Below are 26,408 nucleotides of genomic sequence, written 5' to 3'. Positions count from 1 at the left end.
AGGTAAGATCTACAAGAGCAACATTAGATAGCAAAAGGAAACCAAAGTTACGGATCTGTTCCTTCTCATTTATTAGTATAATTGGGAAAATTACTCACTTTGTTACAGTCTCAGTTTCCTCAACTATAAAATGAGTATAATGAAAGCAGCTTTCTCACAAGCTGCTCGTAAGGCTTTCAGAATATATACATGGAAAACGTAAAACAATATATTATTATTGTTCTAGTTATTGCCTCACTTTGCATCCCAAATAGGGATAGAAGGCCATTATTAATACGTGGGTAGTTGATTTTATTTAGGCTATTATAAAATTATTTTGAGATTATTAGATGAATCTATATTGAAAAATTTAGAAAAAAAATAACCTTTTCTAAGACTTTTCTTTTTTGTTTTTTTTGATTCAGAGTCTTGCTCTGTCGCCCAAGCTGAAGTGCAGTGGCGTGATCTTGGCTCACTCCAACCTCCGCCTCTGGGGTTCAAGTGATTCTCCTGCCTCAGCCTCCCAAGTAGCTGGGATTACAGGCATGTGCCACCACGCCTGGCTAATTTTGTATTTTTTAGTAGAGATGGGGTTTCGCTATGTTCGCCAGGTTGGTCTCAAAATCCTGACCCTCAAGTGATCTGCCTGCCTCGGCCTCCCAAAGTGCTGGGATTACAGGCGTGAGCCACCGTGCCTGGTCTCTAAGGCTTTTTTTTTAAAGTAACTTTTAAATAGACATTTATTTATTTGTCAAATCACCTGTAAAAAGTTCCAAGAATGAAAAAGACAAGGACCCTCCCTCCCCAAGAACAGAGGCTGTCTTATTCCAGGTGATAGTGCTAACACGTAGAACCGTGTCTAACACTGAATTAGATGCTCCTAATTCAACAGAAAACATGTACACAGATATTTTAATCCATGGTAAGAAAAAAAGAAGAAGCAATAGGAGAGGTTCAAAGCAAACTCAGAGAAAGAAATGATTTCCTGCTGTATGTAGCATCATTTGTCATGGAAGAAGTAGCATCTTAACTGAGGGAGAAAAGGGGAGGGGGGGAGAAAGGAAAAAGGGCAAGAGGGGGAAAAGTGAAAGAGAGAGAAAGGAGGAACGTGAGGTCATATGGGCGTGGCGCACAACAGGAGGACCCAGATTATGGGGAACCTTCAACGCCAGGCTTCGGAGTCTGAATTTTATCCTGAAAGGATAAGAAGCCTTTGGAAAATTTTAAGAGGAAATAACATGACCATATACGTGTTTTCAAAAGTATTAAGGGCAGGTGCAGTGGCTCATGTCTGTAATCCCAGCACTTTGGGAGGCCATGGTAGGAGAACTACTTGAGCTCAGGGGTTTGAGACCAGCCTGGGCAATGAAGTGAGGCTTCATTTCTAACAAAAAAAATTAAGCTGGGCATCATGGCATGCATCTGTGGCCTCAGCTACTTGGGAGGCTGAGGCAGGAGGACTGCTTGAGCCTGGGAGGTTGAGGTTACAGTGACCAGTGATTACGCCAATGCACTTCAGCCTGGGTGACAGAATGACACAACATCTCCAAAGGAAAAACAAACAGACAAACACAAACAAACAACCAAGTATTAACCTGGAAGAAGCAGAAGAAAAGGACTGGCAAAGGGTAAAATTAGTTACAAATTAGCTAAGATGCTGTTGCAAAAACAAAGTGATAAAATAGAATAATTCCTGTGAAGAGAGAAACAAAATGATGTGGAGATATGTCTCAAAGGTTGAAAAAGCTATGAGAAGCAAGGGAAAAAAAGTGGTTAGGAACAATTTAATTAGTTTCCGGCTTGAACAACTGAGTAAATGACATTTCTTGATGATGAAGATACTGAGGAGCATATTTGTAAAAAAAAAAATGATGAGATGATTTTAGGTATGTTGAGGTTGTTTATGGAACGTTCAAGCTGTCAGGTGCAGTTGGCAGTTGATAGGGGCCCAAAGTTGGGAAGAGAGATATGGGCTAGAGTAGACCACTTGTGTATTTATTTGTACTTGGACGTCATAAGCATGTATCAATAGCGGTTGATGCCACTGAACAGATAACATTACTTTGGAAAAAATATAGGGGAAGAAAGTATAGAAGGAGAAGAGAAGGGAGCTAAAAGTGGACTCATGGAGACCATCAGTTGTAAGGGAGAGAAAAAGGGGACTTTTAGGGAACGGCTAAAGACACAGGAGGAAAACCAAAGAAAGTACTGAAACAACCCAAGATCAACTGTCATGTGCAGGCAACATGAAGAAGTTCCCACAGAAAAATTTATTTGGGGGCTACATATCGTTTAATGTTATATAATCATGGGAATAAAAGACCTCTAAATGCTACTGTAGGTAACTCTAAAATACTTGTGTAAATATATGTATATTTTGCTAAAAGTACGTTAAAAAAACTTCATTGTTAGAACATAAAGATATAAGACATGACTCTGGGGGATGGATCCACAAGACACATAAAAATCACTCATGACTTTAATAGAAATGTCTAGTATTTTTCTTTTCCAGAGTGGGCCTCAAATCATAAAGAGGTTATACATTTGAATTAATATGGTAATTTGTAACTTAGGACACAAGATTTAGAATTAAAACAAGGCCAGTAATGTGGTAGATGAAATAATGTTAAATTGGGTTAATTTTTAATATTAGGTACAAAAAGAGTTAAATTAAAAAACCCCAGCATTTATGAACCAATGACTATTAACGAGGTAACATGTTAAGACATAATTTGTCACAAACTGAAATACCTCAGTTCTAGTAGGATGTACATCAGCTTATTATACATTATCCACAGATTTTTGGCATTATTAAAAAAAACCCACAAAGTGTCTATAATTGAGCCTGGAGTAATGTGACTATGTCACACACTATTTCAGAGAAAAACACGCAAAAACAGGGAGTTCTACTTTCTGTTGGCAATCTATAACCTTTCCAAGAGGGAGAAATAATAAGTTTAAAATGACTGACAACATTACCCTGTGAACTATTCATAAACAGGGAAACTAAAAAATATCAACTTTTCAACCTAAAACATTTGCCCTTACAAGCAATTTCTTTCAAAAACTCAAGGGAGACTTTTTGTCTCTACATCTAAAATATCACCTTTCAAACACAAAGAATTATAGTACCTAGTCTGTTCTAAATTCTTCTTGCATATAGTCTTTCTGGCTTTGATAAAGAACGCTGGACAAGGTATAACTGGAAAATGGTACTATCAGGCAGGATCAAAACTTAGTTTGCATCCTTTTTTGACACAGATGAATTGCTTTTCTGCTTCAAAGGGTGAGCTTTGTCATGAATGCCTTCGGCACTGTAGATTCATGATTATCCCAGTCTGACTAGAAGTTATCACTTGATAAGCAAAATAGGAGAAATAATGGGACTTAATGCAGTTCATAATTAAATCTAATTTGAGAGGTCAAGGTCTTGGGCCAGATTCTGACTTACCTTTTTAAATTAGTGGTCTTTGAGTAAAATGTCTTGATTCTAACACCTTGTTCACTTTACCAGCCTGCAAATCAGTAAAACGGTGAGGATTTTTCTACCTTACTTTTGGAAAATAAAGATTCAAAGATAAACTGGTGAAAGTTCCTGGCATTCTTTCATGAAAAGAAATCAAAACTTATTTCCAGGATGACGACTAACTTAGGTTCATTTTCTCCAAAGGAACAAGAAGTTTTTGAATCATGAACATCAAAGTAGAAGATTGGCAGTTTCATACCACAATCACATCCCTGAAACCAGTAAGGTTTATCTGACTTCAGCAAATATCCAACTAAAGCGACTGTATACAATGGTAACAATTGATCAAATAAAGAAATGAGTCACAACCAAAGATGCAAACAGGTTTGGAGAAGCAAAAAGGAATGAATAGACAAACGGGTGCATATCTTGTATTATAAAAGAGAAAAGAGAAACTATACTCATGAAAGAAATGAGTCAAAACTATAATCCTTAGATTACTCTTTAGATGTCTACAAATTTTTGTTTATTCTATTTGTCTTTCAAGAAAGAGGAATAAATGGTATGGTCAATTCTAAGAATTACAATCTGAAATATCTAATTTGAAAAGTGAATGGAATCAAAGAAAGTTAAAATATATATAAAATTGTCTTTATTGAACTGTCTTGTCAAACTTCTGTCCTTCTAATATTAAATTTATAAAGTTTTATGAAACATGCCTCATTCATATGTTTACCAATAAAATCAGTTGTCGTGGCTCCTAAGGACTGTTTTCTTACAGCAGAGAAAATGCCAGTTAAACAGGATAAAGAATAAAGCCAAACTCAATGGATACTTGGCACAATTAACAATGTTATCCAAACCTCTGGACACAAACTCTTAGCATTTTTTCAACCTCGAAACTGGTTAAAAATAGTGCACTATGGGTTCCTTGAAATTTATCATCAAGCGAAACTAAGCAAGAAAGGCCCTGACAATTCAGCAATACAGACTCCCAGAACATTGATACGTTTTATTACAGCTTAAAGACAGAGGGAAACATGGGTGGGAATAATAGAATTTTTAAAACTTCTCAAAGTCCATGTTCTGCCTAAAACCGAAAAAGGGAAGCTGAAGAGCTTCTTGAAGACTAAAGCCAAGTCTTTACATAAGGAACGCTGAGTCATCAACAATAATTCATTTTTTTCTACAAACAGTTGATTATTTTTAAAGTTTAGAGACTTTAAAAACTCACTAATATTCTATGTTTAACACACTTCCAGTAATTAACTTAAAACATTTTATACATTAAGTTGCCTCCTGTGTGGGCTACAAAATATATGTGTATGAGGGGTGACTACCAATGTGAAGTGGGGATGAATGGACTTGAAAATACTTCATTCACTTTTATGATACCTGAAGAAAAATAGGCAGTGGAGGCCTAAACTGAATTTGGAAAATGAAAGATTCACCAACATTCATAACTGGAAACAAAATTGGAAGATTTACCTTAGGTATACTCATTATCTCCAATTAAGTTTGAGACTGCCAAGCAACATTCTAGGAATCAAATAAACAGGAGTAGCAAATAATTCTGGAAGGTCTAATCTGTCATACCATATGTATTGGATAATAATTTTAATGGAAAGAAGGAAGAGTTATTTTAAAAAATGAACTTTATATTCAAGCCTTGTTTCGGATGCTCCCTCTCTGACTGGATTACCGCAGTGACCATCTGAGACTGAGGCCTCTGGCTTGGTACGTTGAGAGAAATAAAATATATATTTGTCTTTGGTGTCCATGAATGATAAGTTACACTCCTGACATATGCACCCAGCAAAGTCTACCTGTTAACCTCCTCGAAATGAATTCTATGAAAAAGCAAAAATCTTGGCAGGCTCCAAAGTGAGACATGCCTTCTGTCTGGGTTCTTTTCCCTCCCAGTTGCTCCCAGGGTAGACTTTGGAGTTCATTATCACCTCATCAGTAGGTCTGTCAGCTGCTAATGACGAGAGAAGACTAAGTCACTCACTAATTCCTGGCCTTTTTGCCTTCTCCAGAGCAGAAGCAAATCCAGAATAGACGGATACGTTTTAAACCCACTATATTCACTTGCTCATTGTAATTTATCAGATCAATCAACTTAACTCAGAATAGGAAATGACTGACATTAGATATTCCTCTAAAGGGGCACTGTTCAAATACTGTTCAAGAACATCAAGATATGAATTAGCAGGGAGACAAGACCACCGACCAATCTTTGATGTACTGCTAATAACAGGGAGGTGGGAGGGCAGGGGGTGGCTCAAATAGGATGACAAGGGTTCACAGCTTAGAAGGTAAAACAGCAGAGGTGAAATTCGGGTAAAACGGGTGAAGATGTTGGGAAGCAGCAACAATCAGCCATACAGCTTTCAAGGTAAGGAGTAGTTTCATGTTGCACATTTAAAAGAAAAAATTGAAAAGACAAGAACAAAGAACAATCATTCCTTCTAAGCAAAATATTTTCCTAATGCCTTTTCTATTTTGGAGTGTGGTTTCAAGTCTTTAATGTGGTCATAGTTAATTTTCTGCAACAAATTTGCTATACTTTACCTACCCATACTCACAGAAAAAAACTTAAAAGAATAATGAGAAAACGAACTCTAGGTATAATATGTAAGTGAATGTATTCTAGTTACGATTTGTGATTTCCTTGTACAAACGTAGCATTTGAGTCTCAATATTCACAAAACTCATGGAGTAATAAATCTCTGTGGCCTGTTTCAAATGGTGTGGCAGTGTAAGAATTATAGACAGTGACCATTTCTTTATTCTGAAATATAATTTATATAGATACCACATGTGTACAGAAGTGCCCTGAAAAACTGCAACATGTAAATGTAAGAAGTTATTTTCCATGTTAACTAGTATCTTACATTGGCTGACAGGAAAGCTAATATTCAAAGTGAAGGCACAACAAATCACATGTAATTTTATATAACACAATACTTTTGGTTGTAGCCTTTTTTTTTTCCCATTACCAGCAAGCACCATACTTCAACTCATCAAGTGCGTTGACATTAAAATTAGAATTATTCGGGCTTTAGACATTGCACACTTACGTCCAAAATTATTTGTCAAATGTTGAATAGTCACATAATTAATTCCCCACAAAATATATAGTCTATACCAATTTGAGCCCTCTTTTCTAAGACATAAGATTACAACATAATTTTTCCCATCATGGTGAGGAAACAGCTTGGCAATAAGAAGAGAGATGAAACAGAAAGTAGGTTTCCCAATTCCTAGACCAGTTTTCTTTTGTATCATCCACTGTTAGGGCATACATACTCATATTAATCTTTAATCAACAAAACTAAGGAAAATCAGGTGTGAAAAAGGAAGTCAGAGATAATTTGAGATAACCGAATTAATCCAGCAAAATCAAGGATATTTTGGCTGTTCTAAAATGGACAAATTAAGGTCGCCAGGCTGGAGAACCAAGTTAAAAGTTAAGTTTAGAAAATATAAGCAAGCTTAGAATGGAAAAATGATGACTGAGACAAGTTACGTCAGATTTCAATCAGAATAAAGAGCTTAGAATTGGAAAATTTTATCAGGTGAGAAAAGGTCAATCTAAAAGAAACAGCTGAGAATTATGGAATTATCATTATTAAAGATGTTTAGACTAGAACTCAACATCCCCCTCTCTGGCATGGGTTTGTGTAATAAATGTTTACTTCTTAGCAATTTCTGTAAGTGCTAGATTTTATCAGGATTGAAGAAAGACAAACTGATAGTTGTTGCTCATTTTTTCTCATAGAAAATTGTACAAATGAAAGTAAATTACTATGGATGCTGCTTGGTATAATGGAAAGAATCTAGCTGTAATCAAAGTGATGGATCCAGTCTCAGTTCTATCACTAAATTGGCCTTTTGACTATGCACAGATCACTTAGCCATTCTGAGTATCAGTTTTCCTAAGAGAATGGAAAGGAAGAAGGAAAACCAGCATGTAGTGAGAGCCTACTATCTACTGTACATTCTCAGTTAGTAATACTCATTTTATGTTTACAGCATTCTTATGAATTAGTTATTATTATGCTCATTTTAAGTGATAAAACTTGGTTCAAAAAGACAAATTTGCCTAAGATCACACACACATTTTTTTAAAAATCTGGTGGAGTTTTTATTAAATCCGGAGAAGTAAAAACCAAATCGTGAGGAACTGGGGGGATGGGGCCACCAAGGAGTGGGAGTCAGGCCACCAGGGGAGTGGGGAAGGGGTGACTGAGGACAGAGAATGGAGCCAGGCTGGGCTGGCCACCAAGCTCACACTTTTATACCAGGCAGCAGAGCAGACTTTGTGTCTTATCTCTATTTTTCTCTGAATTCCATAATAAAATATTAATTGCCTCTTAACAGCCCCCAAAGGTACCAGTAGCCTTAATTCTCTGTGGTTTTGCTGGTTAGAAATTTGCCATCCCTATTGCCATCAAGATTTTTCTACTGGCATACTCTGTGCCAGCTCTGAGAGGGTCTCCCGCCCCCAGTCACTAACCTCCCTCATTTAGTTCTTATATTGTTACCACAGTGATACTTCTATGAAATACAAACTTTATATTTTCACATCCTTGAACAAAGCTCCAAAGATAGAAAAAAATGCCAAAATCTTTGGAAGCACACATGAATGTCTTCACAGTCCATTTTCAACTCTCCCTCCTAATTTCATTGTGATGGTTCATATTAGGTGTCAATTTGATCGGACTGAAGGATGCCCAGATAGTTGGCAAAATATTGTTTCTGGGTGTGTCTATGAGGGTGTTGCCAGAGGAGATTGACATCTCAGTCAGCGGACTGGGACAGGAAGACCCACCCCCAGTGTGGACGGGCACTATCCAATTGGCTGCCAGCATGGCCAGAATAAAGGAGGCAGAAGGAGGTGGGATACACTGGCTCAATGAGTCTTCTGGCTTTCATCTTTCTCCCGTGCTGGATGCTTCCTGCCCTTGGGAATCAGACTCCAGGTTCTTCTGCCTTTGGACTCCTGGATTTACACCGGTGGTTTGCAGGGGGTCCTAGGGCATTCAGCCACAGATTGAAGGCTGCACTGTTGGCTTCCCTACTTTTGAGGCTTTTGGACTTGGACTGAGCCACTACTGGCTTCCTTGCTCCTCAGCTTGTAGACGGCCTATTGTGGGACTTCACCTGTGATCGTCACTGTGAGTCAATTCTCCTCCATAAACTTTTCATATATACATATATGCTATAGTTCTGTGTCTCGAGAACCCGAATACATTCACCTTCACTCCAGTCAAAATGACCTAGGTGCTACTGCCAGAAAACATCTATGCCTTTAGGAAGGCTGAAGATGTGCCTGGCATGCGTTCCTCACGCATCCATACGGAAAAAATGTCCTGGACTTTTAAGTGTAGTCTGTTTTTACCAAGGACTGTAACTTCCTCCATGCAATTACCATGCTGACCAATCCAGACTGTATTTCTTCCTCTTCTCTACTGGCAAAATCTTAATCTTCGAAATGCTACTAAATTGTCACCTCTTCTGTGACTTTCCCCTCCAAACTCCCACTGAGCTGATTCTTCCTCTGACCTTCCATATAGCATGTCATGCATACCTTTATAAGGTATTACCTTAAAGTAGTTTTCGAGCCTGTCTTCTCTATTGTTCTCAGGCTTTTACTTATTTTTGCATTATTGTCCTTCTCTTGTCACCCAGCAGTGTCTAATAAATGATGAATATTAAATTTAAGTTTGTTAAATGAATTAACAAATCTGGAAAGGATAATGCTTTCATTATCAGTAAACATCATGACCTCCTCATTGATCCTGCAGTGGCCCCATTTCCAGCACCACAAGAGGTCAAAGATCATCTTGTTTAGGATGTATGTGCATACGGTGCAAGAGTAATGGGAGGGAGAGGAGGAAAGGAAAGGAAAAAGGAGGAGGAGCCGGAAAGACGGGCCAGGAACAAATAGTGCAGGGCCTAGTGGGGCTAGAGAAGGGACACACTGCAGGGCAAGGAGGGGTGGCCAGGAGGAGGAATCAAAGTTTTAAAGTTTAGGGAACTGGGTGGAGGTTAGCACCTTTTCTTTTTTGAGATGGAGCCTGATAATTGCAGAGGACAGTTTCGAGACGGCTAGTGAGAATCCAGGACAGAAGGATTAGGAGGAAAGGCAGTGAGTGTTCTGGAAAATCAAGAAAAGCAGAAGTGAGGATTTTAAATTTCTTTTTGGGAAGTGGGAGAAGGAGAAACAAAGGCAGAAAGCCTAGGACAAAGAATAAAGTAGTTAATGACATTTCTGAGAGTACACAGGAGACATTATTATAATAGTAGTATTATCATTATTATTGTTATTTTTTTTCGGAGACATGGTCTCACTCTGTCACCCAGGCTGGAGTGCAGTGGCACAACCAGAGCTCACTTCAGCCTTGAACTCCTGGACTTAAACAATCCTCTTGCTTCAGCCTCCTGAATAGTTGAAATTACACATATGTGCTACCCTGCCCGGCTAATTTTTAATTTTAATTTTTGAGATAGGGTCCTGCTGTCACCCCAGGCTGCAGTGTGATGGCATGATCATTGCTCACTGTAGACCTCCCAGGTTTCAAGAGATCCTCCCACCTCAGCCTCCTGAGTAGCTGGGACCACAGGCAAGCACTACCATGTTCGACTAATTTATTTTTATTTCTTTGTAGAGACAGGGTCTCAGTACGTTGCCCAGGCTGGTCTGGAACTCCTGGGCTCAAAACATTCTCCCGACTTGGCCTCCCAAAGTGCTGGGATTACAGGCGTGAGGCATGATGCTGGGCCTAATTTTTTATTTTTTGTAGAGATGGGGACTTGCTATGTTGCCCAGGCTGGTCTTGAACTCCTGGTCTCAAGTGATCCTCCTGCCTGGGCCTCCAAAGCACTGGGATTACAGGCATGAGAGGCACTGTGCGCAGCCAATACCACTATCTAAGGTAGGAAATATGGAAGGCAGGATACATGCATAGGCAGAAATAATGAGTTAAGCTTTAGTTTAAAATTCCTGTAGGGCACTTATCTGAAAATGCCCAATGGCCATATGAAAATCTAAGTCCAGAGAGCTTCAGGATGAATGGTTTGGAAGTTACAGATACATACATGGCAGTTGAGGGTGAAGAAGAAAAAAACGAGCACTATTATCTGACATTGATTAAGGGCTTTCTAAATGCCAGGCATGATTCTAAGAACAAACGGGGATCAATGCATTACATCTTTAGACTATAGGAAGGAATTTTTATTATCTTCATTTTAAAAATAAGGAAATAGAGATGAAAATATTTCTAGTATTATCTTGCCAAGCTTACATGGTTAGAAACTGGTAGAGCTGGTATCTGAACCCCGGCAGACTAGTTTCAGAGACCCCCTCTCTGACATAACTTCTGAGTAGTTAGTATAAGAGAGAAAAAAATGTCCAAGGTGAACCTGTACATGGGAGATGAGCAACCTTAGGCTGGAAGGGGAACACCAGCATTTAAGGAGTGGCTGTAGCTCACTTGCATAAACATTTACAAAGCATCTACTACATAACAATCAATATGTTCTAGATATTGGGAGGTAAAAAGAAACAATGGGCCGGGCGCAGTGGCTCAGGCCTGTTAATCCCAGCACTTTGGGAGGCCGAGGTGGGCGGATCACCTGAGGTCGGGAGTTTGAGACCAGCCTGACCAACATGGAGAAACCCAGTCTCTACTAAAAATACAAAATTAGCTGGGCGTGGTGGCGCATGCCTGTAATCCCAGCTACTCGGGAGGCTGAGGCAGGAGAATTGCTTGAACCCGGGAGGTGGAGGTTGTGGTGAGCCAAGATCGCACCACTGCACTCCAGCCTGGGCAACAAGAGCTAAACTCCATCTCAAAAAAAAAAACACCAAAAAAAAAAACCCCAAAAAGACAATGGACAGTTAAATAGGAGAAACAGACTTTTAAACAATGAACTAAAATACATAATGAAGATTCAGTTATAAAAAGGGCCATTATCAAAGGATTAAAAGGAACAGTTGAAGAAAAGTCTGAGAGTGAGGTGACACAGAATCCAAGGGAGGAAACAGCTTCAAGATAACATTTTAAAAACGTATTTAGTAGGGTGGCAAATGCTACCGAGTAGCCACATAGAATGAGAACCACATAAATTATATTGGGCTGCTTCTTAACTTTTGAAAGGAAACACATTCTGAAAAAAGCGGCATCTCTGGTTAAGTATTTTCTCTCAGGTATAGATTAGAAATTCCCGGCCAGGCACGGTGGCTCACCCCTGTAATCTCAGCACTTTGGGAGGTGGAGGCGGGCGGATCACGAGGTCAGGAGATCGAGACCATCCTGGCTAACACAGTGAAACCCCGTCTCTACTAAAAATACAAAAAAATTAGCTGGGCGTGGTGGCGGGCGCCTGTAGTCCCAGCTACTCAGGAGGTTGTGGCAGGAGAATGGTGTGAACCTGGGAGGTGGAGCTTGCAGTGAGCCGAGATCGTGCCACTGCACTCCAGCCTGGGCGACAGAGGGAGACTCCGTCTCAAAAAAAAAAAAAAAAAAAAAAAAAAGAAATTCCCATTATTCTAAACCCTACATATAATTAATTCAAGCATCAAAGACTTTAACAGTATGGGATCTAAGTTCTACTGGTTTCCTCACTTGCATCAGTGAGGTATATTATCGCTTAAGTATATAATCCTGCGTGAGCACGAGGACACTTATTCAATCTACTATCACAAACTTAAAAGCAGATGACTACTTCTCAAAGCATCAAAACACAAAGGATGCCTTGATTAGTGGGTATAAAACATATTACCACTGCCGAACGTGGTATGGAGAGATGGAAAGCTTTTCATCTCTATTTCCTTATTTTTAAAATGAAGGTAGTAAAAACTCCTTCCTGTATTCTAAAGATGTAAAATGCATTGATCCCCGTTTGTTCTTAGAATCATTCCTTTCAAGGAATATGCTATGAACTTGGGAGTAACTTTGTCTTTTGCTTAATTTTATTAGCACAAAAGGAGATAAATGCTTCTCACAGTGTAGCTGTGTACTGTGAATTCAACAAACTTATAGAAGAGATATAGGAAATGGTTACGAAAGCCAAACATTCTTTTTATATTGAACACTCAAGTATTATTTATAAAGGCTTCTAAAGCAACTGCATGCTTTCCCAGTATATCACCTAAAGCCATGAGTAAGATACTCTATTTGAAGTGCCCAAAGAGAACATTCATCAGGAAGAGAACAAGCTTTAGAGGTCTCAAGTTTCTAGGAGTGAAGCCATTTTGCCTTTAAATTATACTCAGAAGTAAAACATAATTCAAAACAGAAGCTGCATTTTCCATGCTGACAACTCTATGTATAATTGATTAAACAAAAGCATCATTGACAAGTAGGCTCCGCATTGTATGAATACAACAGGCAATTGCTACCTTTACAAGAAATATCTGTGCCACATATGGCACAATATAGAGCAAAATATATATACACACACACACACACACACACACACACGTATCATATGCTGGCCACAGTGTCACATAATTTCACATACAATTTTGCATTTAATTCTCATAATACTATCAAACAGGCATTTACTAGCTTTATTTACATACACGTGGAAACTGAGGCTCAGAGTAAATTAAATGTTTATGTCCTGTTGTGACCTAAGTCCCAGTGTACCCTTAATTTTAGTTCTAACTTGAAAGCTCATTTCCCCCCGCACTCGCCATGTTACCATGTGTGCCTGCACATGGATATTCTTATACGCTTCCCCTTGTAAACAAATGGTAGCTTTTCCTCCGCACTCGCCATGTTACCATGTGTGCCTGCATGTGGATATGCTTATACCCTTCCCCTTGTAAACAAATGGTAGCATACTGTTTTACATCTTCCTTTTCCATTTAACACTAGCAACTAGAGGCTGGGAGTGGTGGCTCACGCCTGTAATCCCAGTACTTTGGGAAGCCGAGGCGGGCGAATCACGAGGTCAGGAGATCAAGACCATCCTGGCTAACATGGTGAAACCCCATCTCTACTAAAAATACAAAAAATTAGCTGGACGTGGTGGTGCGCGCCTGTAGTCCCAGCTACTCGGGAGGCTGAGGCAGGAGAATGACGTGAACCCGGGAGGCAGAGCTTGCAGTGAGCCCAGATTGCGCCACTGCACTCCAGCCTGGGCGACAGAGTGAGACTCCATCTCAAAAAAACAACAAAAACCAAAAAAACACTATCAACTAGAATTACAAACACATACTCCCTCTGTTACATTTTGGAATTTATCCTGCAGATATACTTGCATACATGTGAAATGACTTTTGTAATAAGGTTATTCTTATACTTATGAAAATTCTGCATTACAAATTTGTTAAAATTTTGTAGCATCAAACGTAATGGCAAACTGTTAGAAGTAACTTAAATGTTCATTAATGGAGGACTAATTAAATATAATACTATGGAATACTACTCTGCTGGAGAGAAAAGAGTGAGTAATGGTGTAGAAAGATATCTCAAATATAAAAGTAAGTCAGCAAAAATGTAAAAGATGGATAGTATCCACTACACCTAACAATTAAGGAGATGCACACTCTCATACGCATTTGGGTGAGAGCACATGTGGGGTGGAGCCTTTTATAAGAGTGCTTGACCAACAGTTTTCAAAATAAAATACGCCATTATGTTTTGACCCAGCAACTCCATTATCTATCCTAGAAAAATATGCTTACATATGTGAAAAGATGCAAGTATAATGATTTTCTTTACAGTATTATCTGCAATATTACACAACTGGAAATAACCTAAATAACCTTCAACCAAGAAAGGATGAAATAAATAATGCAATACCTATACACTGGAACACAAAGCACTTGTTAAACAGAATACAGCAGATCTTTATGCTGACATTAAAAAATAACCATGAATATTCTTCCACTGAAATATAAATTGCAGAACAATATATCTAACATTGTATATATAAAATCAGAAAAAAGGTAAAAATAAGAAGCCGCCCCCCCGCATACAAACACACACACCAGTATTCTATATGCTATTCCATTTCTATCATAGCTTTAGATACTTTGAAAAGTTATTACAGGTAAGGGAAAAAATACAGAATTTAAATATGCCAAGCACATTTTTGTGATGGTCCAAAACAATTACCAAAATTCTGAGGCTTTCATTTTCTAATGATGAACTCAATTCATGAATTTGTTTCAATAATGATACCAAAATGTAACATATATGAGCCTAAATGGAAAGACAAAATCTGAAATACATCATTATAATAAAGTCTTGCTAATAAAATAATCCAAGTGATATTTTAGTACTAAAATTTATGGGACTGACCAGCTATGCATGGATAATGGTTGTTTGTTTACTTGAAAGAAAATAATAAATATCTCATATCATACCTAACAGTATCCTGCATATACAGAGAGCTTAGTACATAAATAGGAAAAAGCAATGTAAGAAACAGAAATTGCGTAATATAGAAACTCAAACTGAATCATGTGATAACAGGCACATGCTTTGGGGGTGAGTGAATGAGAATTTTTCTATTTGGTATACGAAGGAAAGCAGAAAGCTAACAAACAGAGGTAAATACTATCCTTAAAGCGAATATAAAAAATATACTCACATATAATAAGGGATGAATTAAAATCAAATTTTATTCTTAAAGTTTCACTCTTAGCAGAACTGGATAGTATCACCGTTGACTTTTAAAGCAATAAAACTGACACTGACTCGAGATGAAGGGATGAAAAATGAAGAAAGTATCACTATAGAACATAAAATAGCAGAAATAATAAGACAGCTATCATAAAGCAAGCATCAGTTCAGAAGTCAGGACCATGGAATAAATAGGACAAAGTTCTGTGCTTTGTGAACCTTCCCCCTTTATTGAGGAATGGCATTTTCTGACACATAATTACTCCCACAGAGGAAATGCTTTTCCATAACCTCTTCTTCAAAATTACAAAAAGCTGAGAATTACACAGTAAATTTTTGGCAGTTAACTTGGAGAGACTGTTGCTTGGAGCTGCTGCACCCAAACACTGAGCTTCTCAGCAAACGGCCTGCTGCAGCCCGTCAACTGATCTCTGTGGAGGCCCCACCGAGAGACCCACAGGCTCTGCAGCTCAGTGCCAACAGCCTTTCAATACTCCAAAGCTTCACTTGCAACTCTGCATAAATTGCCAGTTTCTCTTGGCTCCAGAGACAGCTTCACCTGCAGGGTTTCACTTTTCTGTTTGACACCTTAATGTTGATTTTCCTACGCACTACAAAAGAGCCCTCTCCAGTGCTTCTCACACAATTACACAATCACTCTATTGTGAGTCAGAAGAGGATTAATGATTGAGTTTTATTTGATTATAGTCTTGATTAATCCTGACTTTGTTTAATTTGTGACCTTTGCTGGAATCCCAAGGGCTGGGAATTAGAAAATGCACACTGTACCACTGTATTCCGAACAGTTTGAGCTTGCCAATTTATTTCATGCCTCATTAGCCACAAAAACTATAAAATTTTAGTCCAAAAACAGTTCCACATTTTTTCAGAGTACGGGTACAAAATTTTGTATGAGCTTTTCATTTTGATTTAAATACAGTAAGCCAATAATTAAGTCTACCCTAGTTATACCCATAGGGTTCTAATTCCAACTGGCAGGTATCTCAGCAAAATACCAAACCCCAGGCAAGTCACATCATGATGCAGCTGCCCTGATTTCCCAAGGCTCAGATTTAGTTTTTGTGAAGGGCAGAAAAAATAAAATCTGCTTTTAAAAAATCCTCCCAAATTACAATATTCCTTGATAAACAAATCTTAAAATAGATATCACATCATGGAAATTTTAGTTCTAACTTGAAAGCTCATATATACTTATTTACTATTTGAGAATAGCATTTGTAAATTTTTAGTTATTTACTATTTCAGAATTAGGTCTTTTAAAACATTTTTATAAATAATTTACAATAACACATGCTACATAAAATATTTACCTTTTAGAGTTCCCAGAATCAGCAAATTATTTATGAGAAACTACAGAAGAAGCCCTTTTATGTGACACTCAAGTCTGCTAGGTGATTAACTAAAATATTTCTTAAAGAATAAAGAAAGTATATAGAGAGTGTTTTGCTGCTTTGAAGCTGCTTTGCTGGTTTTTCATGTAGACAAGATCCAAAGATCACCATATAATCTGATGACTTAGGTTCAGTATTGTCTTTTTCACATCCTTTTCAGCTCTGGTTGTGTGAAAGTGGGGCTAGTCAGTATGTAGACATTTGAAATACAATGCCAATTTCAAACTTTGAGGTTTCAAAAAGTCTCCCAATATTCAGTAACTGTTACCTAATTCAACAGCAGCAATTTTTTTTTGGATTTACTTTTTTTAAAATTATACTTTAAGTTCTGGGATACACGTGCAGAACGTGCAGGTTTGTTACATAGGTATACATGTGCCATGGTGGTTTGCTGCACCCATCAGCCCATCATCTACATTAGGTAGTTCTCCTAATGCTATCCCTTTCCTAGCCCCTGATCCCCCGACAGGCCCTGTGTGTGTGATGTTCCCCTCCCTGTGTCCATGTGTTCTCATTGTTCAGCTCCCACTTATGAGTGAGAACATGCGGTGTTTGGTTTTCTGTTCCTGTGTTAGTTTGCTGAGAATGATGGTTTCCAGCTTCATCCATGTCCCTGCAAAGGACATGAACTCATCCTTTTTTATGGCTGCATAGTATTCCATGGTGTATATGTTACACATTTTCTTTTTTTTTTTTTTTGTTTTTGAGACAGAGTTTCTCTCTTGTTGCCCAGGGTGGAGTGCAATGGCATGACCTCGGCTCACTGCAACCTCTGCCTCCTGGATTCAAGCGATTCTCCTGTATCAGCCTCCTGAGTAGCTGGGATTACAGGTGCCTGCCACTACACCCAGCTAATTTTTGGTATTTTTAGTAGAGATGGGGTTTCACCATGTTGGCCAGGCTGGTCTTGAACTCCTGACCTCAGGTGATCCACCCGCCTCGGCCTCCCAAAGTGCTGGGATTACAGGCGTGAGCCGCCTTGCCTGGCCATGTGCCCCATTTTCTTTATCCAGTCTATCATTGATGGGCATTTGGTTTGGTTCCAAGTCTTTGCTATTGTGAACAGTGCTGCAATAAACATATGTGTGCATGTGTCTTTATAGTAGCACGATTTATAATCCTTTGGGTATATACCCAGTAATGGGATTGCTGCGTCAAATGGTATTTCTGGTTCTAGATCCTTGAGGAATCGCCACAGTGTCTTCCACAATGGTTGAACTAATTTACACTCCCACCAACAGTATAAAAGCGTTCCTATTTCTCCAAATCCTCTCCCGCATTAACAACAGCAATTTTGAAATGACTTACCTGCATCCCTTTTCCAAAACATTTTGCTTTATTTCACAGAGATATTTTTTCATATGAGTATGTCATTGGTTTCTTATAATAATAAAAATATATAATTAAAATATCAAGAATAGCTGGAATAAATAACTTTTCAGCAATAATACAACTCAACAGGTTAACAGAGCCATGCCTGGTATATGTGACAGTAATCTAGTAGCTTTTTCAGCATGCTCTGAGCAAAAATTGGCATGGTTAACAGAGAAAAGAAAGTCTCAACCTGACAAGTAGTTATGAATTAAGTGGAAGGTGGTTTAAAAAGCTTCTCATATATTTAATAGTGTTCACTGCTCAGTTAGCCTAAAAGTGCCCATTAGCTATAAAAAGATGTTTACCAGCCGGGCGCGGTGGCTCAAGCCAGTAATCCCAGCACTTTGGGAGGCCGAGGGGGGTGGATCACGAGGTCAGGAGATCAAGACCATCTGCCTAACACGGTGAAACCCCGTTTCTACTAAAAATACAAAAAATTAGTCGGGCGTGATGGCATGCACCTGTAGTCCCAGCTGCTGGGGGAGGCTGAGGCAGGGGAATGGCTCACTGGAGGTGGAGCTTGCAGTGAGCCAAGGTTGCACCACTGCACTCCAGCCTGGGCGACAGAGTGAGACTCCGTCTCAAAAAAAAAAAAAAAGTTTACCATTTCATACTGTAAATTCACGTTTCTAGAAATGATATTATTGTTATCAGTTTTGTAAAGTGATGAAACACCCATGATTCACTTCACTGTCTTTCTATGAACTCAATTATACCATCGGTCCCACCTTGTCTCTTCTTTCCTCTCTCTTGCTCTCTCTCTCTCTCTCTCTGGCTTTCTCTCTCTCTAATGTGCCATTCAGAAATAAAACTAGTAAAAAAATAAGTCTGAGAATAAATTTGGGAAGAGGCACAACTTCATGTTTTAAAATCCTGTAGATCCGCCCACCTCGGCCTCCAAAAGTGCGGATCCCCTGAGGTCAGGAGTTCGAGACCAGCCTGGCCAACATGGTGAAACCCCGTCTCTACTAAAAATACAAAAATTAGCTAGGCGTGGTGGCGGGCACCTGTAATCCCAGATACTTGGGAGGCTGAGGCAGGAGAATAGCTTGAACCTGGGAGGTGGAGGTTGCAGTGAGCCAAGATCACACCACTGCACTCTAGCCTGGGTGACAGAGCAAGGCTTCATCTCAAAAAAACAAAACAAAACAAAACAAAACAAAAAACTGTAGAAAACTTCTGAATATGGGCTGGGCGCAGTGGCTCACTTCTATAATCCCAGCACTTTGGAAGGCCGAGGTGGGTGGATCACCTGAGGTCAGGAGTTCAAGATCAGCCTGGACAACATGGTGAAATCCCACCTGTACTAAAAATACAATTAGCCAAATGTGGTGGTGAACACCTGTAGTCCCAGCTACTTGGCAGGCTGAGGAAGGAAAATTGCTTGAACCCAGGAGGCAGAGGTTGCAGTGAGCAGAGAGAGTGAGACTCCATTCTCAATAAATAAATAAACAAATAAATAAAAAAGAAAGAAAATTTACTGACTAAAATCCAATGAAGACAGAAGCAGAAGTCTTTATGGCATTAGACCATCAGGCAAGTTTCATTTGGAAATACTTCATTGACATAGTTAGAAAACTACTTCTGAAAGTTGGGAGAAGAGTTAGGAAGACTGGTTGTAGTAAAGATAGAGCCCAGAGGTAAAATAGACAAGACCAAAATGGACAGACAGATTGAAACAAAAATTAAGATATGAACAAATAAATAATTTTTATTTTTAAAAGATTGCCATTATCTTCCTAATATAAGGTGAAACGAAAACATATTAAATGTTCATGGCTTAGATTTTCTAAAAGAAAAAAGCTTTGACAGTAAATTACATATTTACTTCTTAGAAAGCTTCACACAAATTACTACAGTAAAGAAAAAAACTGGCTGGAGTTAAAAATACCTTATGTCAATTTACCAGGGTCAATCATTGTGTGCTTGTCAAAAACTCAGGTAGGAAAGTTCCTCAAAGTAGAATTGCAGGGTCAAAAGTTTTTGCGCATTTTTTAAAACCTTTGATAAATACACCTAGTTGCCCTCGTTTACTACTTCAGACTATCTTTACACTCAAGTACTTGTTTCTTTATATTCTTATTGCCACTGGGTATTACATCTCTGATACTATGTTACATTTTTAGAAAGGGACTTTTTATTTAAATTTAATCTTCTTTTGTCATAAGTGAGGCTTAATATTTTCTTATAGTTTTATTAGTCATCTGCGTGTATAGTTTTGTGAATTGCTTGATTATATTCTTTGCCTACTTTTCTATTATGATCAATGTTCTCATTTCATGGATGGAGAAACAGAGGCCCAGATAGGGTAAGTATTTTTCTTAAGGCTTTATAGTAAATGAATCACCTCTATGGAGTTAAAATTTAAGGAACCTTCTCATCTTTCTAATACAATAGGAAATACTGATGAAGTAGACAGGATGTGGGTTAGCATGTCAGCAACGTAGACTCACCATACCCTCCAGCCCATTATCACTACCACACACTTTAATTTAATTTAATTTATTATTATTATGTTTTTAGACAGAGTCTCACTCTGTTGCCCAGGCTGAAGTGCAATGGTGTGATCTGGGCTCACAGCAAACTCCGCCTTCCAGGTTCAAGAATTCTCCTGCCTCAGCCTCCCGAGTAGCTGGGATTATAGGCACCTACCTCCATGCCCGGCTGATTTTTGTATTATAGTAGAGACAGGGTTTCACCATGTTGGCCAGGCTGGTCTCGAACTCCCGACCTCAGGGGATCCGCCCAGCTTGGCCTCCAAAGTGTTGGGATTACAGGCATGAGCCACCGTACCCGGGCAAAAAAAAATTTTTAGAATATTTAATACTTCCAGAAAAATACTGAAATGTCATGGGATAAATCAAAATGTTTTTGGTCTTTACATGTATTTTTTTCCATTTTTTGTACAATTTGATTTACATATGGGAGGTGATTGGCCTCTTTTCAGTGGTTGGTTAGTGCCTCTAAAGGTCTTATTCTAGCCTTGTAAGTCTATCTAGGATAGATAGAATTAAAGCAATACATGGAGTTATAACACGTTTCTGAACAGGAAAGTTGAATCTCTGTTTAATATCCATCCACTCCATCAACATCCTTTACTAACGGAATCTGGATTTTGCACTGGATGGTCACTGCCCAACTAAAACGTGATATTCCAGGCTCCTTTGCAGCCTGTTGTGTATAGAGGGTGGGCACGCTACAAAGTTCTGGCCAGTAAGAAGAAGAAATCTAGTGGGTGGGTCTTTGATATGGTGATTGTTGTTTAACCAGTTGGCACGTCCCTTTTCCCCCTTGTCTTTCTTCATATTCTGGAATATGTAGGAAAGGCTTCTGTATGCCACCATTTTGCAAGCAGGAGGAAGAAGGCCATATACTAAGGATAGCGGAAAAGAAAGAGCCCAGAACCACTGGTATCATGGAGCCACTGTGCAGCCCCAAATTGCCTATTAATAGAATAAACCCTTATTCTATTAATCTTTTCTTATGGTTTTATTGCAATAGGAGCATCTTTTGGATGTTCATTAAAAATGAACTAAGAGAACCCTAAGTGATACTGCTGTAACCTGCCAAAAGTAATGATGGAGAGTTAAGAAGACTGGCTGCCAGGAATAACATGATAAATGTTACAGTGAAAGTGGCTGCAGGAGAGACAGAAGGGGACTTTAAAAGTAGAACTCTTAAAAACAAGCTCAACTCATGAAAGAACTGACCAACTCATAAATATAGTGGATGACTCAAGCCTAAAAATACATGTAATTTAACAGAAGCAATTATCTTGGAAGTGAGGTAAGAATCAACCAAAGTCAATATATTAAATGCCTATATGTAAAAAAAACTGCTTTGGCCGGGTGTGGTGGTTCACGCCTGTGATACCAGCACTTTGGGAGGGCAAACTGGGCAGATCACTTGAGGTCAGGAGTTTGAGACCAGCCTGACCCACATGGTGAAACCTCGTCTCCACTAAAAATACACAAATTAGTCAGGCATGGTGGCAGGCACCTATAATCCCAACTACTCGGGAGGCTGAGGCATGAGAATCATTCAAACCCGGGAGGTAGTTGCAGTGAGCCGAGATCCCGCCACTGCATTCCAGCCTGGGTGACAGAGGAAAAAAAAAATTGCTTTACTTCTCTGAGAAACAAATAATACAATGTCAAGGAGTCAGAGGTGCCATCAGTGGGTTAGGAGGACACAAGCAAACAGACTGACTCTGGCAACTGATTTTCTTTGATACCTTTACTGCTTAAAGCTAGAGGTCAAGCTCAAGGTGCTGAAGAGACAGCAGCATAAACTTCAAAAGAAAAAGTCAATATGGGGTATGTGATCATACCACTGATTACACAGAGATGTCAGGAACTCCACTTCCTCCTGTAGCTGTTGATGAAAAAATAGAAATAGTAGCTACAAGCAGCAGAAAATGTGTTTCTAGGAGAAGAAATTACGCTGTCCAACCCCTGCACTGAGATGCAAAAGACAAAATTATGTTCTTGAGGAAAAATGGGGACATAGTTTTCAAATAATAAACTATATATTGGGTAGCATAAGAAATAATTAGTTTAATTTTACATAGTGGAAATTCAATCATATAAAGTCAATGGGAAAGTTTTTATATTGCTCAAATTTTATCAAATTTCCTATCATCCAGCTGGTGAAAAGACTTAGTTTTGGCCATGTATCTCCATAGAAAAAAAGACAAAGCATGGCTACTTCAAGTGAAATAGCCAGAAAAATAACTGAAAACTCTATGAGTAAAGCAATTGCATCTTTTTGAGGAAAGAATAGAACAGTGCTTGCACATTTTATGCCAACTGGATCGGTACCATTTCCAAGAATTTCTGGTCTAAAATAAGTTGGTAGTTGCCTGATACACGAGAAAAACTATTACCACTTCACATACATAGAAAAAAAAGACTGTTTCAGATGCTCACAGGAAAAAAAGGTCCCCATTGATAGGACAACTATGTATTTAGGTTAGAAGTGACAATAAAAATTAGGTTAATAAATTATTTTCCTATAAATAAGAAAGATCAAAGGCATATCTCTCTTGCTATCTTAGGCATATAAAATCCTTTTTACTAATCAACTAAGGCTGATCTCATACCTCTAACACTACTGAAGTTTGACAAAAACAAACATTGATAAATTTAATGTTGTATCAACAGAACAGGGGAGAGAAGTCAGTGGTCAATTTTTCTTGCCAAGTAGTTTTGTCTGTTTTACGGCTCTTAGAAATTCTAGGATGCCTAAGCCAGTGCAATTAAGTGACACAGGCAGAATTCAAACCCTGGTGTATCTGTTTTTAAAGTTCGTGCCAGAAAGGATACCTAACTACTAAAAGTTACAAAACATGAACTTGATTATGGACCTCCTGTATCCTTATAAAATGTTCCCTTTGTTAAGGTGATATTCTCATTCTTCACATTTCTGTGCCTATGTTTCTAGTCTCCCTCCCTTGTGAGTTATATCATTGGCAGATTTTGAAGAAAGAGGTGAACACACGCAGTTCAGCCCCTTCTGCTCTCCTCTCTTCAGACCTGGCTGCCTATGCAGAAGGTCCATCCTGTTCTACTCTCTGCCACGCAGTAAGAAGCCTGCAGTTATGCAGCTGTGCTGGTGGCAGGAGTGATATACTAGTGAAGCTACTTGGCTGCAAATATGAAGTCATGTTCTCTAATCAGCTTTGTCAGTAATGACGATAGTATTTTCATCTCCCTTATTTTGACTCCCCTGTTTACTACTCAACTGGATCCAGATTCAAGGGGATAAATACGGAAAATCTTTGGCAAGGGATACACAATCTATCTGCCCAAGAGCAGAAATTCAGAAAAGCCTTTGGACTGTATGCAGTACCCTTTAGAGCACAGAACTACTGCATCTCCCTAATTTCCCAAATGTTTTAGCCTCTGATTATTCATTGAGATTCTAGTAATAAAGCAGTAATTACTGATCAAGAACTGTTTAAATGGCCAGGCGCGGTGTGGCTCCTGCCTGTAAATCCAGCACTTTGGGAGGCCAAGGCAGGCAGATCACCTGAGGTCAGGAGTTCGAGACTAGCCTGGCCAACATGGTAAAACACCATCTCTACTAAAAATACAAAAAAATTAGATGGGCCTGGTGGTGCGCACCTGTATTCCCAGCTACTTGGGAGGCTGAGGAAGAGGCAGAGGTTGCAGTGAGCCAAGATCATTCCATTGCACTCCAGTCTGGGAGATTAGAGCAAAACTGTTCCTCAAAAAAAAAAAAAAAATAATAAAAAAAAAGAACTGTTTAAAGTGTTTTACATGTATTAACTTCCTTAAAATCCCCTCAGCACTAACACGGTGAAACCCCTTCTCTATTAAAAATACAAAAAATTAGCCAGGCATGGTGGCGGGTGCCTGTAGTCCCAGCTACTCAGGAGTCTGAGGCAGGAGAATGGCGTGAACCCGGGAGGCGGAGCTTGCAGTGAGCCAAGATCGCACCATTGCACTCCAGCCTGGGCGACAGCGTGAGACTCTGTCTCAAACAAAACAAAACAAAACAAAAGAAAACAAATCCCCTCAGCACTAGGTACTATTACAAATTACCACTCTATAGACGAGGAAACTGAGTAACTGAGAGGTTACATAACTTGCTTACAGTCACACAGACAGGAAATGGTGAAGGCCATTTTAAAGTTGTCAGTCTCTCGAGTCTGTGACCTTAACTAGTTTCCGTCAGTTCAGTAGGTCTTAAGGAGACATTAAAAAAAAAGAAAAAAAAGTCAGAGTGCACATAATGAGAATACTGTTTTGTTAAATACTTATTTCACTATGTGTGTGTCTGTTAGAGCAAGAGTGAGAGATAACGAAGAGACAAAAAGGGAGAGAGAAGGGGAAAGGTACAGAATACTTTTCTTATTGGGGTCAGAGTAAAAAAATAGGCCATGCTGTCTCTCCACAGGTGGGTGAAGAAATTCATAATCATTCTGATAACAACCTAGTATATGATTTACTCACTTCCCCTATAGTCTGACATACTAATAATTATTCCTAAACTAAGATGCCATCAATACTTATTATTAGATAATCTTACTATCTACAATACTACCACAGTTCCCAAATTGTGCACTGCAGCACCCCAGGGAACTCACAGGGGTACTGCAGAGCATTTTAAATTTTGAGAAACACAGTGCTGTCAGACAGTGTGCAAATTACTAGCTTGTGGTATTTCACAGTTCAATACGACATCATGCAAAATTATTGTTCATGATATTCCATCTCTTCGAAATTGAGTTTTTGATGGTTGCGGTGTATCTTAGTCTATTCAAGCCGCTGTAACAAAATATCATAAACTAGGTAGCTTATAAACAACAAAAAATTACTTCTCACAGTTCCAGAGGCTGGAAAGTCTAAAATCAAAGTGCTGTAAGATTCAGTATCTGGTGACAGTCCGCTTTCTGGTTCACAGATGGCATCTACTCACAGCTTTTCTCACACAGTGGAAGGGGCAAATGAGTTCTCTGGGGTCTCTCCTACAAGGACACGAATCCCATTCATAAGAACTCCACCTTCAAGATCTAATCACTCCCAGAGGCTCCACACCTCCTAATATGATCACCTTGGGGTCAGAATCTCAACACATGAATTTTGGGGGGACATAACCATTCAGACCACAGCACTGTGACTAAAAGCACAGCACAGTTCTGCACAGAAATTAGCGTGGAACAAGAAATGAAGTTGGCAGTGGCCAATCTGATTCCAAGGTTTAAAAAACCGTGCCATGCCCAACAATCACACATTTGATGAGTAAGTAATAAGAAATTAAAATATTTTCTTTCAATTTATTATTACTAATATGTCTATTATTTTTTGACATGATTACAAACTGTTGGAACACAACAAACTGTTGGGAACTGTTAAGTATTTATTTTGGTCTAAAAGTCACGAAAAATTTAGTGATTGTGCTAGAACCAAGTAATGTTGGGAACCTCTGTCCTACTGCCAAGAAACTGACTTCCTTTAAGAAAGCTGTAAGATAATGTCTACCATCAAGTTTGAAGAATTTTCAAGTATTCTTTCAATTTATGCATGCAGAACAACATAAGCTGCTTTAGTTTTTTATTGAAATGTCCTAATTTTAATATAACTGAATAAAAGCATTTTTTTTTCTTTATCTCAGGTCTTTATTTGCTGCTAATCTGTTGCAATACTCTGGGATTCAAGGGAAATTTGCCTGTGAAGTAACTGCTACCATTCATGCAAATAATAATAATAATAATAACAATAGTAACAGCTAAAGAAGAAACAGAACCTCACCTATGAACACGTGACTGTTTGGCAGCCACTGATTCTCCTCTCGCCTCTATCCCTGTCAGAGGTTAGGACACTGCCCTGTCTTAAGAGCTACACTACTAGTTTTCAAATAATAAAATAATGTCTTATATGCACAATGACCATTCACACAAATGTGACCTTTGAGGTTTATCTCCTGATGTTTTGAACTGCTGTCAGTATTCAGATGGGATTTACAATGAATCAAAGCTACTACTGGTCACACTACATTACATCT

At 38.7% G+C, this 26,408-nt stretch overlaps 1 protein-coding gene across 50 annotated transcripts in view; it reads right to left on the bottom strand.

Moving 5' to 3' along the window:
* The window catches only part of ERC1 (ELKS/RAB6-interacting/CAST family member 1), a 536,900-nt gene that overhangs the window by 176,971 nt on the left and 333,521 nt on the right, over positions 1 to 26,408 (bottom strand). Inside the window, exon 17 of one of the 50 annotated variants that reach the window (XM_054663968.2) lies at positions 24,463 to 24,588. The exons of 46 other annotated variants lie outside the window; for them this stretch is intronic. In XM_054663968.2, the coding sequence (XP_054519943.1) occupies positions 24,561 to 24,588 (28 nt within the window). In that variant the 3' untranslated portion in view covers positions 24,463 to 24,560. Of the gene's footprint in view, positions 1 to 24,462; positions 24,589 to 26,408 lie in introns of those variants that run through there. 3 more of the 50 variants (XM_054663970.2, XM_063786219.1, XM_054663969.2) reach the window with 3 other exon arrangements.

Source organism: Pan troglodytes, chromosome 10, assembly GCF_028858775.2.
Source record: "Pan troglodytes isolate AG18354 chromosome 10, NHGRI_mPanTro3-v2.0_pri, whole genome shotgun sequence".
Lineage (NCBI taxonomy): Eukaryota > Metazoa > Chordata > Mammalia > Primates > Hominidae > Pan > Pan troglodytes.
This window is presented reverse-complemented; position numbering and strand designations above follow the sequence as displayed.